The sequence below is a fragment of the Mustela erminea genome, chromosome 21 (assembly GCF_009829155.1).
Source record: "Mustela erminea isolate mMusErm1 chromosome 21, mMusErm1.Pri, whole genome shotgun sequence".
NCBI classification, from domain to species: domain Eukaryota; kingdom Metazoa; phylum Chordata; class Mammalia; order Carnivora; family Mustelidae; genus Mustela; species Mustela erminea.
Genome location: NC_045634.1, coordinates 23,344,649 through 23,360,867, shown reverse-complemented (window position 1 = coordinate 23,360,867; position 16,219 = coordinate 23,344,649). Strand labels below are relative to the sequence as shown.

At 37.1% G+C, this 16,219-nt stretch overlaps 1 protein-coding gene across 1 annotated transcript in view; it reads left to right on the top strand.

Annotated features, from left to right (window-relative positions):
• Window positions 1-16,219, top strand: part of LOC116582050 — a 389,316-nt gene that overhangs the window by 264,854 nt on the left and 108,243 nt on the right. The window contains exon 4 of the mRNA XM_032329414.1: window positions 11,987-12,048. Within this exon, the coding sequence (XP_032185305.1) occupies window positions 11,987-12,048 (62 nt within the window). The remainder of the gene's footprint in view (window positions 1-11,986; window positions 12,049-16,219) is intronic.

Below are 16,219 nucleotides of genomic sequence, written 5' to 3'. Positions count from 1 at the left end.
TTCATGTCTTAATTTTTCCCGATTTTATATCCATATTTTTTGGTAATATAGTATTTTCGATTTCTTTAAATTTTCAGAACTATCTATTGAATTCGCGCTTAAGACAGATTTGCTTCTTCCTTTCCAGTATTTATAGTTTTCTCCTCTTATTCCTGGCTTGTTTTACTGGTTAGGACTCTTTGTATGATGTTGAAAGCACTTTTCTTTGTTCTTGCTCTTAGGGGCAAAATTATATTCATTCCTTCATTATGAAATATAATGTTAATTGTAGGGCTTTGTAGATTTCCCTTTATCAAGCTGGGAAGTTCCCCTCTGTTTCTAGTTTGCTGGACTGTGTTTGTTTGTTTGTTTGTTTTAGTCACAAATGGGTATTGAATTTTGTCAATTTTTCCCCTCTATCTATTAAGATGATCAGATGGTTTTTCTATTTTAGTCTGTTGATATGGTGAATTACATTGATTAATTTTAGGGTGTTAACTAACATTGGGCCGTGATGTATGATTCTTTTAAAATATTCTGGATCCAAGCTATTAATATTCTGAAATAATTTTCTATGTCTATATTCATAAAGTGTTGGTCTTTGGTTTTCTTCCCACATAATAGCTTTGCCAGGTTTTGGTGTTAGGATTATACTGAACTCGTAAACTATTGGGAAATATTCTCCTGTCTCCTTTAATTTCTGAAATAATTTGTATCAGATTGGTACTATTTCTTCTGTAAATGTTTCATAGGATTTACCAGTGAAGTCATTTGAGTCCAGGGGTTGTCTGTTTTAATGGCACAGAATTCTTCATAGTTTTTTATTTCTTCTAGCATTCCTTTGGAAGGCTGTGGTTTTCAAGAAATTTGTTATTTTAATCTAACTACTGAAATTATTTGTGTAAAATTATTCCTAATATCTACTTATGAGCCTTTAAATACCCTCTTTTTCATTCCTGATATTGCTAATTTTTCACTCTTTTTTTCTTGATTAGTCTAGCTATGAGTTTATCAACTGTATTAACTTAAAACAAAACTATTTACTTTGCTGATTTTTCTCCATTGTCTGTTTTCTATCTTGTTGATTTCTGCATATTATTTCCCCTCTTCTCCTTTCTTTGGGCTTAATTTGTTCTTTTTATTCTTTTTTCTTATGGTGGGAGCTCAAAACACTGAGTTTACATTTCTCTAATATAAGCATCTAAAGTTATACATTTAAAAAAACATTGCTTTAGGCGGACCCCACAAATTTCTTTATATTGGGTTTCCATCATATTACAAAATACTTCCTAATTTCCTTTTTTTTATTTGTTTTTGGCACACAGTTTATTTTGAAGTGTGTTATTTTGTTTCCAAACAATTGGGGATTTTTCCAGGCATTTTTTACTATTGATTTCTATTTAATTACTTTGTGGTTAGAGAACAGATTTGGATAGTTTGAATCTCCTACATTTACTGAGATATGTTTAATGGCCCTAAGTAAGGTGTATCTTGGGCAAGGTTCCAGGTACATTTGAACATAATGCGTATTCTACTATTGAGTAGAATGTTTTGTAAATGTCAATTAGGTCAAGTTGGTTGATGTTTCTGTTCAGCTTTTCTCTATCCTTCCTGATTTCCTGTTGACATATTCTATCACTTTATGAGAGGCAGGTGTTAAAATCTCTGATTGCAGTTGTGGGTTGGTCTGCTCCCCCTTTAAGTCAAAGCTGTGTTAGTTTTGGTTCATGTGCACTGAAGCTCTGTTATGAGGCATATAAACATTTAGGAGTGGTATATTATCTTGACAGATTCACTCCTGACTCATTATAATGTGATTTTTTTAATCCCTGGGTAATAATTCTTTGCTTTGAAATCTATTGCTTCTGATATTAATATATCCATTTCAGATTCTTTCAACTGGGATGAGTAGTGTATCTCTTTTCAGCCTTTTACCATTGGCCTTTGTGAGTCTTTATACTTAAAGTTGGTTTCTCAGGGCGCCTGAGTGGCTCAATGGGTCGAGCCTCTGCCTTTGGCTCAGGTCATGATCGAGGTGTCCTGCGATCAGGAACCTCATCGGGCTCTCTGCTCAGCAAGGAGCCTGTTTCTCCCTCTATCTCTGTCTACCTCTCTGCCTACTTGTGATCCCTCTCTCTCTGTGAAATAAATAAATAAAATCTTAAAAAAAAAAAAAAAGTTGGTTTCTCATTCCCTATCCCCAGCCTTTGGCAGCTGCTGCCTTACCCTTAGGAAAGACTCACAAGCCTTGGAGGTGGTTTCTCTAAGAGCTCCCACCTGACCTTCCACTGGGGAATCTTGAAGTTTCTAATCTATTATGGCAGTCCACTCATGACCACTCATTGTTGCCATTTCAGCTGGCTCTTTCCTCCTTTTGTTTATGGTGGATTATGTCTCCTGATGCTCTACCAGGAATGAAAGCAAGCACAAGTCTCTTCATTCCTGTAAAGGTCTCATTACTTTCTGGATTTTAGTTCATTTGGGTTTCCATATAGTCTCAGTCTTCAAATGTGTTCAATAAAACTGTGCCTTTGGAACTTCTCCAATTTATTTTATTGTTAGATCTCTTACAACTTCTACATACTAACCGGAAGTCAAATCCTGGATTGTTTTTATGGAAGGAGGAAACCAAGTTCTTTTATTTCCCTCTGTCCTGGCAGTTCTCCCTGCTCTTACATTCATCCCTCCTTATGTCTTCATGACACAGGTCTATCCAACAGTTTTTGTTGGTTGAACCAATATGTATGCTCACTCACATCATTTTAACTAAATAAACTTTGTTTATTACCCAACCCCAATTACTTCCTTTGACACCTTTTTATTGGTTAGTGATAGGAATATAGAAAGATCAGTAAATGAAAAGCAAGAGCCCAGATTTTCATGGGATCTTATGACCTCATTATCAGAATTGCAAAAACCTAGTTAGTATTTTCTACACATGAAATGTATCAAGAATCCTATTGGTTCCTTTCCTTCTGGAGCCCTCTCTACTGTTTTGCTCTAGAATGGTTGCTTGTCCAGTACATGGCTGACAGCCAAGGACTTGAGTTCATCTCTTCCCACACTGAGTCTTCTGCCTCCATTTTTTTGTCTTCCTTTCTTTCAGCTCATTCTCTTGTTTTGGTGTGACACAGCCTCAGTAGCTGCCTGAGAAACAGAGCGTGGGAGGTAAATTTTTAAGTCCTTGCATATTTGAAAATGTTGGCTGATAGCTTGGCTGACTATAGAATTCTAATTTAGAAATCAGTATCTCTGAATTTTGAAGAAATATCTTCTTTGCTCCCTAGCGTTGCTAGAAATATTACTATGGAAAAGCCCCATTCTATGCCAAGACCTATTTTTTATTTTTCCTGTTTTGAAGGTTTTAGGATCATTATCTGCAAATTTCTGAATTTTCATCATCAAATGCCTTGTTGAATTGTTTTCATGGGCAGTTTTATCTGGAAACCTATATCTTTCAGGTCTCGACTTCTTCTTTTATTATTTTTTTCATACTTTTCTCTCTCTCTCTCTTTTTTCTGTTCTTTCTGTAACACTTTCTGTATTTGGTTGCTGGACCAGTTTTTCTCTTTTTCTTTCCCTGCTTTTATGTCTCTTGGTCTTTTGATCTACTTGCAGAGAGTTTTCATCAACTTTATCTTCAAAACCTTCTCTTTCTTTCTCTTTCTAAATTTTGCTGTGTTATTTTTAATATTAAAAAAATAATTTTACAGTTTTTCCCCCTTTTTAAAAATGATTTTATTTATTTATTTGAGAGAGAGAGAGAGCATGAGTGGGAGGAGGGGAGAACTAGAGGGAGAAGCAGACCCCTCACTTAGCAGAGAGCCCATTGTGGGCTCGATCCCAGGACCCTGAGATCATAACCTGAATCAGTCAAATGCTTAACAAATTGAGCCATCCAGACACCTCTATTTTTTATTTTTTCCTTTTTAATGGATGAAATATCTTATTTTTTTAAGGATATCTTAGGACTTTTTAAAAATTCCTTTGAAATTTTATTCTGTTTTTGTTTTTTGTTTTTGGGGGTTTTTTTTTTTGTTTTTTGTTTTTTGTTTTTGTCTTTTAAAATTGCCTCTTTTAGAGGTGCCTGGGTGGCTCAGTTGTTAAGCGTCTGGCTTAGGCTCAGGTCATGATCCCAAGGTTCTGGGATCGAACCCTGCTTCAGGCACCCTTCTCAGCAGGAGGCCTGCGTCTCCCTCTCTTACTCTCCCTGCTTGTATTCCCTCTCTTGCTGTGTGTCTGTCTGTCAAATAAATAAATAAAATCTTTAAAAAAAATAAAAATAAAATAAAATTGCCTCTTTTATTCCAAGTTGTATTTTTCTAGTTAACTGTTTTGGTCTCTTTCAGGTAAGAGATTTTATCAATGTCTGCTTGTTCCTAGCTGTTGATTCATAGTTAGAATAAAGCATAGAAACACTGTGTTGGGGTGGCTTGTCAACTAGTGGCTCTACTCTCAGGCATCTCTGCCCATTTCTTAAGGGATTGTAGTTTGTCCATATCTCTGTGTATTTCCTCTCAGATGTGTTGGTCCAGAGAAGAAAATACCTAATCTTCTACCTGGTGTGGACACAGACCTGGCTTCCAGCATCTGGGAACTGATGCAGGGAGGTGGGTGGTGGAGGCACTTGGGGTTGAGTGTCTCACAATTCAGTATAGGGACTTGGGGCTGACCCTATATCTTGCTCTTTTCTTTATTCTTCCTATCGCTGTCTTGATGATCCCAAGTTCAGAGTCTCTCTGGACCAGTTACTCAGAAGGATGCATCTCCATCACCTGCTGGGCTGGGGAAGGAAATGTTACCTGAATACACAAGGTAAGTGAGTGGATCTGGAGGCCTAACTTTAAACCAGTCATTCTCATATCTACCCATATCTCACACCACCTTTCAGAACCCACCCATGCCTGTAATTCTTAAGCTGTCTTGTGTTCTAATGAGAATATTACGTGGCTTTCATAGCTGTGTTTTACAGTATCTCTATTAGAACTTTGTCTTCTGTAGAGCCTCCCACCTTTTCTGAAATGACAAGTATTTTATCTTCTAAATACTTGCCCCAACTCTCTATCCCAGTTGTGTAAATCTCCTCACCGTATGTTCAGAACATTTGACGTTTCATCAATTTTTGTTTTTTGTTTTTGGGAAAAAACCTCTCCGGAGCAATTTGATCTGCTTGCATCTCAACTGGCTGCCCTCCAAGCCTGCTGCCTAGTTGTTGTGTTAGACTACTTTCACCATCATCTCAGGGATTTCCTTCATGTGTTTTCTGTTGGCTTCTCTTTTACCCTGATTCCATTGCTTCTAAGTCACTGATTTATTCCTTTATTTTGATGGAGTACTGGTTCCTAGGTTTGTGGTTTTGTTTTGTTTTCACTTTTATGTCCCCGATTTTTTTTCCTGCTATGTTGGTATTTGAATTTCATATTAGAGGCCTTCTTTGAATGTGTGGGACTCCTTGGCTCCCCTCTCAGCACTGGAAGCTGATTGGAAGTTCTGTGCTTGTGAGTCGGTGTTATCAAGCTCAGATGTCAAAATCCTTAGGCCTATTTCTGAGTCGGTTGCTTTCCCCAGAGAATGTAGGAGAGAGTAAGAAATCTTAGGAAGGCTCTCAATATTTGTATCTAAAGTTTTATTGATCTATTTCAAGAAGGTATCCATTCCTTTCATTGTAGCTGACACTCCCAGTCAAACAGCCCTGTGTCTTACCTCTTGATAGATTAATCAGTTGGTTTTCTTGATTCGTGAACTATTATCTCTTCTACCTTTAAAAAATTCTGTGTGCATAGGCTTATGCTATTTTAAACATCTTTTTACTACTGCTTTAGTGAGACTTTGGCAGGAAATGGATGATATGATATCATATACGACTTTTTCAACTACAATTATATGTCATTTTAATTATGTTTTTTAATTAAGTTTTTTTATTTTAATTCCACTTAGTTAACATACAGTGTTATGTTAGTTCCAGGTGTACAATTTAGTGATTCAACACCCAGTGTTTATCACAAGTGCACTCCTTAATCCCCAACACCTATCTCACTCATACCCCCAGTCGCCCTCCCTTCTGGTAACCATCAGTTTGTTCTCCATAATAAAGAGTCTATTTCTTGATTTGTCTCTCTGTCTCTTACATTTTTCCCTTTGCTTGTGTGTTTTGTTTCCTAAATTCCACGTACGAGTGAAATCATATGGTGTTTATCTTTCTCTGACTGACTTTTTTCACTTAGCATTATACTCATTATATGTTATTTTAACTAAAATTCAACAACTGGACAAAAGTCTTTGTAGTGAAACACCCCAAAATAATAATAGCTTGTTAAGTGCCCACTATGCTCTGGGCAGTGTGCTAAGTCTTTTAGCATTCATTGAGCTGAGTTAGTCTTCACAGTAGCTTTATGGAAGAGGTGCTGAAATGATCAGATTGATATTAGCATGACTTTGGTTTTGTGACTAAAGAACCAGATAGAAATATAGGGGATATGTAGCATCTAGCTAAAGGACTCATGCCCTGTCAAACAGGATGGCTAAGATAAAAAAAAAAATTTTTTTTAAATATGAGAGCAGAATTTGAGGAGATGGTAAAGAGATTATTGTAAAGATTATTCAAAGAAGTTAGACTCAAACCAGATAGGTGAGTGTAGATGAAATAATTATATGATGGTGTACCTTGCCCTCAGAAGATCAACCTACTTGAACAGTAGACTACAACGAACTCTACTTGGAGAGTAGAGTTGAATCCTTTATTATTGCAACCATAGAAATGGATTTATGTGTCTGTTGGGGAGAGCTTTCCTGGATATACAAAACCAACATTTCTTTTCCTGGTCTTGGATTTCTATTCTTCAGTCTTTTACTTGCTCAGGATAGTAACCTCAGTTCTCTTAGAATGGTTACTACAATTTGTCTGGGATTCTTGCTCATGTAACCAGGAATCCTTTAACTCCAGGAAGGTTGAGAGTTGAATTTGAAGGGGAGGAAATAAGTAAAATCTGTAGTACTATTACGATTCATGTTAGGTTTAAGAAAACTGAAATCTTTGTGTATTTATTGTTTACAATATTTATGATAACTTGAAGTTCACTATTTTTCTATCAAATTTACAAGAATTGAGTTCTTAAAAAGACTTTGGCTAGAAAGGCAGACATTGGAAAGGATTAAAAAGAAGACTCAAAATATATTAAATTTATAGGGGCACCTGGGTGGTAGAGAGAGTAGCCTCTCTACCTACTTGTGATCTCTGTCTGTCAAATAAATAAATAAATAAAAATCTTAAAGAATATATATTAAATTTATAAATAAAGTTTAAGTTGATTCATTAAGTTTTAAATGGTACAGATTATTTGAAAAAATTTTGTCTGTGCAACTTGAGTTGACTAAACATTAATCAAAGGCCATCTTAAAAGTGATTGTTGAAATTTTCTGTATTTAGATATAAAATTATGGTAAGATTGTGATAAGTTAAATTCAAGGACTAAGGAAAGTTAGGTTTTCAAATATGTATCATAAATTAACTATTAATTAAAATTTCAAATAGCAAAAAGCAGCCATTTCTGAATCTGAGAAGTTGCCCTTGTATTGACAATCAAAGAAAACCCCTCATGTTGACCTAGAAGAGAAAATTGAGCCTCAGAGAAGTTAAGTATTTTGCTCAAGATCACAGAACCTACCAGACGGAACATTTGCTTGCCTCTCAAGGCAGTGTGCTGAAATGGTGCATAAACAATGAATCTTGGAACACTGAAAAAATTAAATTAAATTAAAAAAAGAAATTATGCTATACCACCTCAAAGTATAGTTCTTGGATGTATATATTTTCAAAATCCCTTTTGAGATGGGTGCAGTTTAATATATCACGGCAACTTTGTAGATCTCAATTGTGAAAAGAAAAGTCCAAACAATCCCAGGGGTGACTTTGTGTGTGTTTTGCTGATATTGAATATTAGACATTCCCTAGGGGTAACATATAACCATAGGTAATTACTGTTGGAAATTAGCTTAGCATTGAAACTTAAAGAAACATATGTAAAGTGTAATGAAAGCACTTGGAGAACATGATCCAGGTAAAAATTTAGTGCAGGTTAATGAAAGAGGGGTCAGAAGAACAATTAGAATATTCATTAACCGTTTTTATTTATGCTTCTATCCCCAAAACTTAATATTTAAGTAAAATCTCCTTCTTTGGTTGTAGTGGCAATAAATGAAAGTGTATTTGCAATTCCCAAGTAGGTTTAAATTTGTAAGTCTTACTCTTACTCCAGGGAGCTTGAGTCAATAACCCCTGTTATGGATTTAAAACACTGGGAGGGAATCTACTTAGGAAAAGAGAATGGGCTTTCTGTTCTCATAGATGCAGGTTGTGGGATTGGGTTGTTCGTTGTTGTTGTAGTTGTTGTTGTTGTTTGAGCTGTGTGATCCTAGGTGCGGTATTAACCTCTTGGATTCTGTATTTGTGAAATGGAAATAATAGTGCCTACTCTTCAGAACCACAAGGCCTGGAGATGATCTGATGAATCATTTATTCCAGGTCTTGGAACAGGTAGGAGACACCATAAATGACAGCTATTAGTACCATTATTATTGTCTTCAGGAATGAAAACCTTAGCTAGGGCAATTAACTAGACAACCAGACGAAAATATAAAACCAAAGCAACGCATTAATCTGTAGACTGTGGTGTGTGCATGTGCGCATAAGTGTCTCCGTGTTTGCGGTATTGTTACGACTGATTAGAGAAAAAGAAACCTACTGGATCCATTACTGTTCAAGAGGAGCAGGCACGCACATGGGTGAGAGTGTAGGAGCTTGATAAATTTGTGAGTGTAGACCTTCGTCGTTCCATTGTAATGGAGCACACACTGTGTTCCAGACACGGAGCGCAGCACCTCAGATCTAAAAACAATAAGGCTCCTGACCTGGAGGAATTCATCATCCAGCAGCCAACACAGGCTTATTCATAAATAAATCAGATGCAAAGAGGCACATGCAGTGATGAAGGTGGTGCGGAGCCCTTCCCTGGAGGGACGGGCACCTGAAGAGAGGCTAGAGAATGAATAGGAATGAACTAAGTGCATTCCAGGTGTCGCAAGAGCAAAGAAAGACAGGACAGCTGGGTGGCTCAGTCAGTTGGTTAAGTGTGTGCCTCTGGCTTAGGTCATGATCCCAAGGTCCTGGGATCGAGTACTGCATTGGGAATCCTTGCTCAGTGGGAAGCCTGCTTCTCCATCTGCCTGACACTCCTCTTGTTGATGTTCTTTCTCTATCTCTTTCACAAATAAATAAATAAAATCTTTTTTTAAAAAAAAGAGCAAAGAAAGGCACAGAGGAACAAAAAGCATGGCATATGTGCTAGAAGCTTCAAGCAATTTGTCTTGCTCAAGAATAGGGCAGGGGTGAGAAATGGAGGTAGCAGCATCTGCCGTTTTAAGAAGCATGAATTTTATCTTGGAAATTCTAGAGAGTTGGAGCAAATGAGAGTGATTAGTCCCTTTTTATGACTCTCTTCTACAAAAAAATACATATTTATACAAGGATACTTGTGACAGCATTCTATGTATCAACAAGAGATTCAGAACAGCCTACTTACTGGCTAGAAATAGGTACCTGACCTGTGGTACATTCTGACTACTACATATCAGGCAACTATTGAAGGAACACAGTACCTTTATAAGAAATAAAATGGAAAGATCACCAAGATATTGCTAAGTAAAAAAAAAAAAAAAATGGAAGAAAAACATGTATGGTATGCTTCATTTGTGTAAGGAAACAACAGCACAGAGTGCTTTTTCTCCAGAATGCTTATCTTTGTGTATGTTCCTCTACTCTTTCTCTTCCTTCCTTCTTTCTCTTCTTACTGGCTATATTCATTTCCCTACTCATTAAAGCAAGGCATGTGGCCACCAGATTTAACAAATTTCACATCTTCCATCTCCAGCCATAGAGAGAGGTCAATAAGATACTTGGACTCCGAGTCCAAAACTCTAGGGAAAAAACTCTGAATGGGAAACAACCATGGCCTAGAAAATGGCAGCTCCTGGGAGGGGGAACAGACTTTTTTTAGGGAGTTGGAGGAAGGGCAATTCTTAGAAGGAAGGGGAGGAGATTTCTGCATAGAAATGGGAGAAAATACTACAGAGATTTTCATATTTTTTAAAAGATCTTATTTACTTATTTGACAGAGAGATAGAGAGAGAGCACAGTAGGCAGAGTGGCAGGCAGAGGCAGAGGGAGAGGGAGAATCAGGCTCTTCGCTGAGCAGGGAGCCTGACCCAGGGCTCGATCCCAGGACTCTGGGATCATAACCTGGGCCAAAAGCTGATGCTTAACACACTGAGCCACCCAGGTGCCCCACCTGGACATAGTCTTTTAAGATTTAACTTCCCAATTAACTGCATATTACTTTGTTCATTTGTTTTGTCTGCTACTTTATAACTGTTTATGTGACTATAACAGTTATTCTCCTGTTGTTCTATTGATGGAATTTGGGATTGTTCTTATGTTTTTGCTAAATATTTCTATACATGTCTCCTATGATGTGTAGGAATTTCTCTTCAATTTTTTTTAAGATTTATTTATTTAAGAGAGGGTGCACATGTGCAAGCATGGGGAGGGGCAGAGGGAGAGGGAGAGAAAGGCAGAGAAGCAGACTCGCCACTGAGTGCGGAGCCTGATACAGGATAGGATTCCAGAACCATGACCTGAGACAAAACCAAGAGTAGGAGGCTTAACCAATCGAGCCATCCAGGCACTCCTCTCTTTAATTTAAACCTAGGACAAGTTATTAGATCACAAAACTGGTTAACATTCAGCTTACGAGATAAGCCTGAACAGTTTTCTCATTGACACTCAGTATTATAAAATAAAGCCAGTGAATTTACATTTCCTCCCACACTTGGTATTGTCTGGCACTTTCTAATGTTTGACAATAGAATGAGTGGAAAATCTTATCTCATTGTGGTCTTGATTTTTCATTTCTCTGCTATTTAATGATGCTGAATATCTTCTCATACTTTCTTTGGCAGCATTTCTTCTGAAAATGTCTGTTTCTGTGTCTTGTCTCCATTTAATTCCTTTTTGCATCTTAGACCTTCCAGTTATGATCACTTTATTTCAGCCTGAAGGTCCTCCTGTAGTGTTTCCTTTAGAGAGGTACTACTGGTGGCAAACTCTTTCCACTTTGTTTCTGGAAATGTCTTTATTTTTGCCCTCATCTGCAAAAGATAGTTTCATCTTGTATAGAATTCTAGATTGATAGTGATTGTCTTTCTCCACACTGAAGATCTTAGTCCATGGTTTATAGGCTTCTGTTGTTGCCCTTAAGAAGTTAGCTGTCAGGGCTCCTGGATGACTCAGTGGGTTAAAGCCTCTGCCTTTGGCTCAGGTCATGATCTCAGGGTCCTGGGATCGAGGCCCACATCAGGCTCTCCACTCAGCAGGGAGCCTCGTTTCCCCCTCTCTCTGCCTGCCTCTCTGCCTACTTGTGATCTCTGTCTGTCTGTTAAATAAATAAAATTTAAAAAAAAAAAAAAGAAGTTAGCTGTCAGTTTAACTGTTGCTTCTCCAAGAGCAATCATTTTTTCCCTCTGAATGCTTTTAATATTTTTCCTTCTTTTGCTCTTCTGAATTTTTACTGTAAGGTTTCTAACTTATTTGTTTTTTAAAAATTATATTTAACCTGCTTTGGATTTTTGGAATTTTTCTCTCTATAGTTTACACTGTTGTTGGTTTCAGTCTCTCCTTTAAATATGTCCTCAATCCCCATCCCCAGTCTCTCTTCTCTCTTCCTGGAAATCTGATTATATAGAGGTTAGCCTATTTTTCTTTCTGTCTTTCATACTTCAAAACCACTCATACATTATTATTATTATTTTTTATCTCTTTGTCTTCCTGGCCTGCATTCTGGGTAATTTCTGCTGGCTTATTCTCCACTTTGCTAGTTTTCTCTTTGGATGACTCTAATTTTCTTAAATCTGTCTGTTAAATTTTGCATTGTAATTGCTATGTTGTTATTTCTAGGAGTTCTATTTGGTCATTCTCCAAACTGCTTGATTGGTTTTTGTAACTTCTGTCCCCTGAAGGTACGTACAAGTATGTCTTTTATTTTTCTAAATATATTAAGCATAACTATGCTATCTAGTATCTAATAATTTCAATATCTGGAGAGTTTGATTGTCTATTCCTGTAATCTGTTATGTCTGCTAGTTTTTGCTCCTGGTGCTTTGCTTCATGGTGTGCATATAGTAGTGTTTTTTTGTTTTGAAATGCTTATTTTCATTTTGAAATTGTAGTAATTCTCTGAGTTTAGGATGGAAGTACATTCCTCCAAAAACAATATGTGTAAAATATATGTACAGCAATCAATAGTCTTTATACAAAAAAGAGAGAGAGAGAGAAGATAGGGTCATCAGAAGATAAGGCCAGTAGATTCTAACAGGAGAAAAGTTAACATTTACAATAGTAACGACCAAGAAAAAGAAAACCATTGAGAAATAAACTTGATAAGAACCACACAGGCTCTATAGGAAGAAAATATTGGAATAGTTTTGAGAAAAAATAAAAGAATTAAACAACAAGAAAAGAACCATAATCTGTGCTGAGTAGGAAGACAATAGTATCATAAAGATGGCATCAAAATTCAGTACGAAAAAGATCAGTGATTTATTAAATGGTATTAAAACAACTGGGTAGGCATTTGGAACAAAAAAATTAAGTTGATTCTATGCTCACACTTTGTACCAAAATAAATTCAATATAAATCAAAGGCTTAAATGTAATAAATGATAATATAAAATTACTATCAGAAGCAAATTGATTTTTCCCCTTGAAGTGGGAAATCATTTTTTAAATGACATGAAAGCCAGACACTGATGAATTTGACTACATAAAAATAAAGATAAAATTTTCTGCCTGGCAAATCTATTTTAAACAAAGTAGAAAGACAAATGATTATGTGGGGGAAAAAATTGCACTTTGTGTCAGAGTCAAAGGGCTAACTTCCTGCATATATATTTTTAAAAAAGCTCTTACAAATAAAAAGAAGACTAACATAACCAAAAGGAAAATGAACAAAGGGATTTAAATACACAGACACAAAAAGGGAAATAGAGATGGCACCTGAAGGTAAAAATGGATAATCAATGACATTCATAATAAGAGACATTAAAAATAAAATTGCACTGAGATAAGAGAAATAAGAGAAAGTATTAGCAAGAATGGAATAAATACAAATCATGCATTATTGGTGAGAATGTACATTAATCCATCTTTGGGTGGCAACTTGATATTATCCATTGAATTACAAATGACCTCATTTTGACCCAGAAATCCCAACTCTAGTAATTTATCCCACAGGTAAGTCCACATATATATGAAATGGTGCTCTATAAGTACCATTTATAAAATTCTATAGTTTTATGTATTATATCTTGTTAATAGAAAAGTATCGGAAAGAACTTAAGTGCCCATCAAGAGGGAAGTATTTAAATATATTACAGTACATGTACAAAACAGAATGTTCATGCAGCTAGCACCAAAGAAAGAATGAGGAAATTATGTATTGATATAGACAAATGTCTGATATTATTAAGAAAAACAAGATGCCAAAGAGTATGTAGAAGGTGATTTCATTTGTGTAAACCCTGGAAAAGGAATATGAGTGAATATTTGCTCATATGTGCATATAATGTCTCTGAAAGAGGAAATATAGTCTATCTCTGGGGGGAAGAAAACAAAGAGAAAAGAAAAACTATGAATCTGAGAAATAAGGATGTGGAAGGCAGATTTCTTAGTCAATTCCCTTTGAAACTTTTAAATTTCAACTGTGACTATGTGACTATGTTACTTATTATAAAATTATGCTAACTTTAAATTTGCAAAAAAAAAAAATCCCTTCTGTGGATTTAAAAGAGCTAAAAATATTTCCTGTGATGACAAAAAAGATTTCTGACCAATATCGCTGTGTTGATTTTTTGAGAAGGGGGGATATGTGGGCCATCCTAAAGTCTAAAAGTAAACACTGGTTCTTTGGATGATTGGAATCCAATTTTGGAGGGTAGTTCTGATATTTGTATGGCTGTCATCTAGTGGCATGGGAACTCAAGAGCCTGGAATAAAGCTAATCCTTAAGGAAACTTCTAGAGAGAATTCCTGTAGTGGTGAAAGCAAGGAGCTGAGCTGGTAGGGCTAGGGAGAACATATTTGGTTGAGAACTCTGGTTTCTGAAATTGGCTAACTCAGTCTTTGACTCTTGGCGTTATTGTTAATTTGATCTCTTACCTGTTTTGCAATAGTATTGTTAAGAAATCCTTGTAAGTATATTAGAAAAGCTTTGAGTCATTAAGAGAAATCGTTATGGGAGAACATTTAGGGGGTGAGATGGAGTCTGTTCTAATATTTCCCATTGTGGTAACTAGCTTTCAAAGATGGTGCCCAAAGAACCCATCTTCCAGTATTCACACCCTTGTGTAGATCCTCCCATATGTGATCTGGGCTGGGCCTGGGACTCTAAATTATGGAACTTGGCAGAAGTGGTCCCTGCGTGAGCTCTGGATCTAAGCCTTTAGGATGCTTGGTAACTTCCTTTTTGACACTTTTGGAGCCCTGATGTCATATAGGATGCCTGGCTGTGCTGCTAGAGAAACCACATTACAGACCACCAGGAGTTACCACACAGAGGATAGAGACCCTGAGGCTATATGGAGAGGAAGAGGGACCCAACTGTCTCAACATTCCAGCCAAATCTTCAGTCACTCCAGCCCTGGCTTCCATCTGACTGAAACTGCCTGAGGGTCCCCAAGGGTGACCAGAAGACTTGCTGAGCTGAACAGTCAACCCACAGCACCATTCTGAAAGATGATAAAATGGTTGTATTAAGCCTTTAAGTTCTGGGGTTGACATGCCATGATAAATAATCAAAACACCCATTTCACAAAAAATAATCAGAAATGAGAAAGCACTCTGTTTGTCATATAGGCATTTGCTGGCAAGGCCATGGGAGCCTTCAAAAGCCTCCTTCTTTCTGACCAAGTTGTCTGACCAACCCCCAAACGGGGGCAGGCTAACAAATATGAGGATCCGGAGAAAAGCAATCAAATTGGCTATGGGTCTGAAGGAAAGGGAAAAGAAATTCCAAGTAGTACACACATAGACATAAACACACACACACACAACATATATATATATCATATATAAAGAGATTTATTTACTTGTTTGTTTATTTATTTATTTATTTATAGTGAACACAAGTGGGGGTGGGGTGGGGCAGAGGGCGAGAGAGAGAGAATCCCAAGCAGGCTCCATGGCCAGTGCGGAGCCTGATGCCGGGCTTAATCTTATAACCCTAAGATCATGAGCTGAAACCAAGAGATGGATGCTTAACCAACTGAACCACCCAGGTGTCCCTAAAGAGATTTATTTTAAAGAGCTGGCTCACCTGATTATAGAGGTTTGCAGGACCAAAATTTATAAGGTAGGCTGACAGACTGAAGACCCAGGGAAGGGGTGATGTTGCTGTACAAGCCTTCTGCTGCAGAGATTTTTCTTACTTGGGGGAGATCCAACTTTTGTTCTACTTAGCCCTTCAACTGATTAGATGAGACCCACCCACATGATGGAGGGAAAGCTGTTGCACCCAGAGTTCCACCAGTTTAAGGGTTAATCTCCAAAAACATCCAAAAACATTCTCATGAAAACATCTGAAATAATGTTTGACCAAATATTTGGGCAACCTGGCTCAGCCAAGTTGACACATAAAATTAGCCATCACCAATAGTTGATGAAATGGAGGCTTGGAGGGGTTCAGCTGTTGCCCCAAGTTACAACTCACACAGCTACTGTACCAGTATAGTACTGTAGTAATTGCTCCCCAGTAAGGGTAGGTAAGGGACTATTATGGAGAGAAGAGGAGTAATGAAGACAGAAGCATGATCCTGGACTCAGCAGGCCTGGGTTCCACTCTGTATTTTGCAGTCAAATGCTCTACCCCTGAGCTATACCCCCCCCCCACTCTGTATTTTGCCACACACCAGCTGTGGGACTGCAGGGAGGCTACTTCAACTCAGCTTCCACTGCCAATCTGCTCACATCTGCCCTCTATGCCTCATACAATTGCAGAGATTAAATGAGATAACATTAAGTAGAGTTCCTGCCACTTCTAACACAATCAGTAAATGCTAACCAATATATGCTCTCTAAGATAAGACACCTTATAAGCAATAAACAGTAATTCACAATGCATTTGAGATATTACCT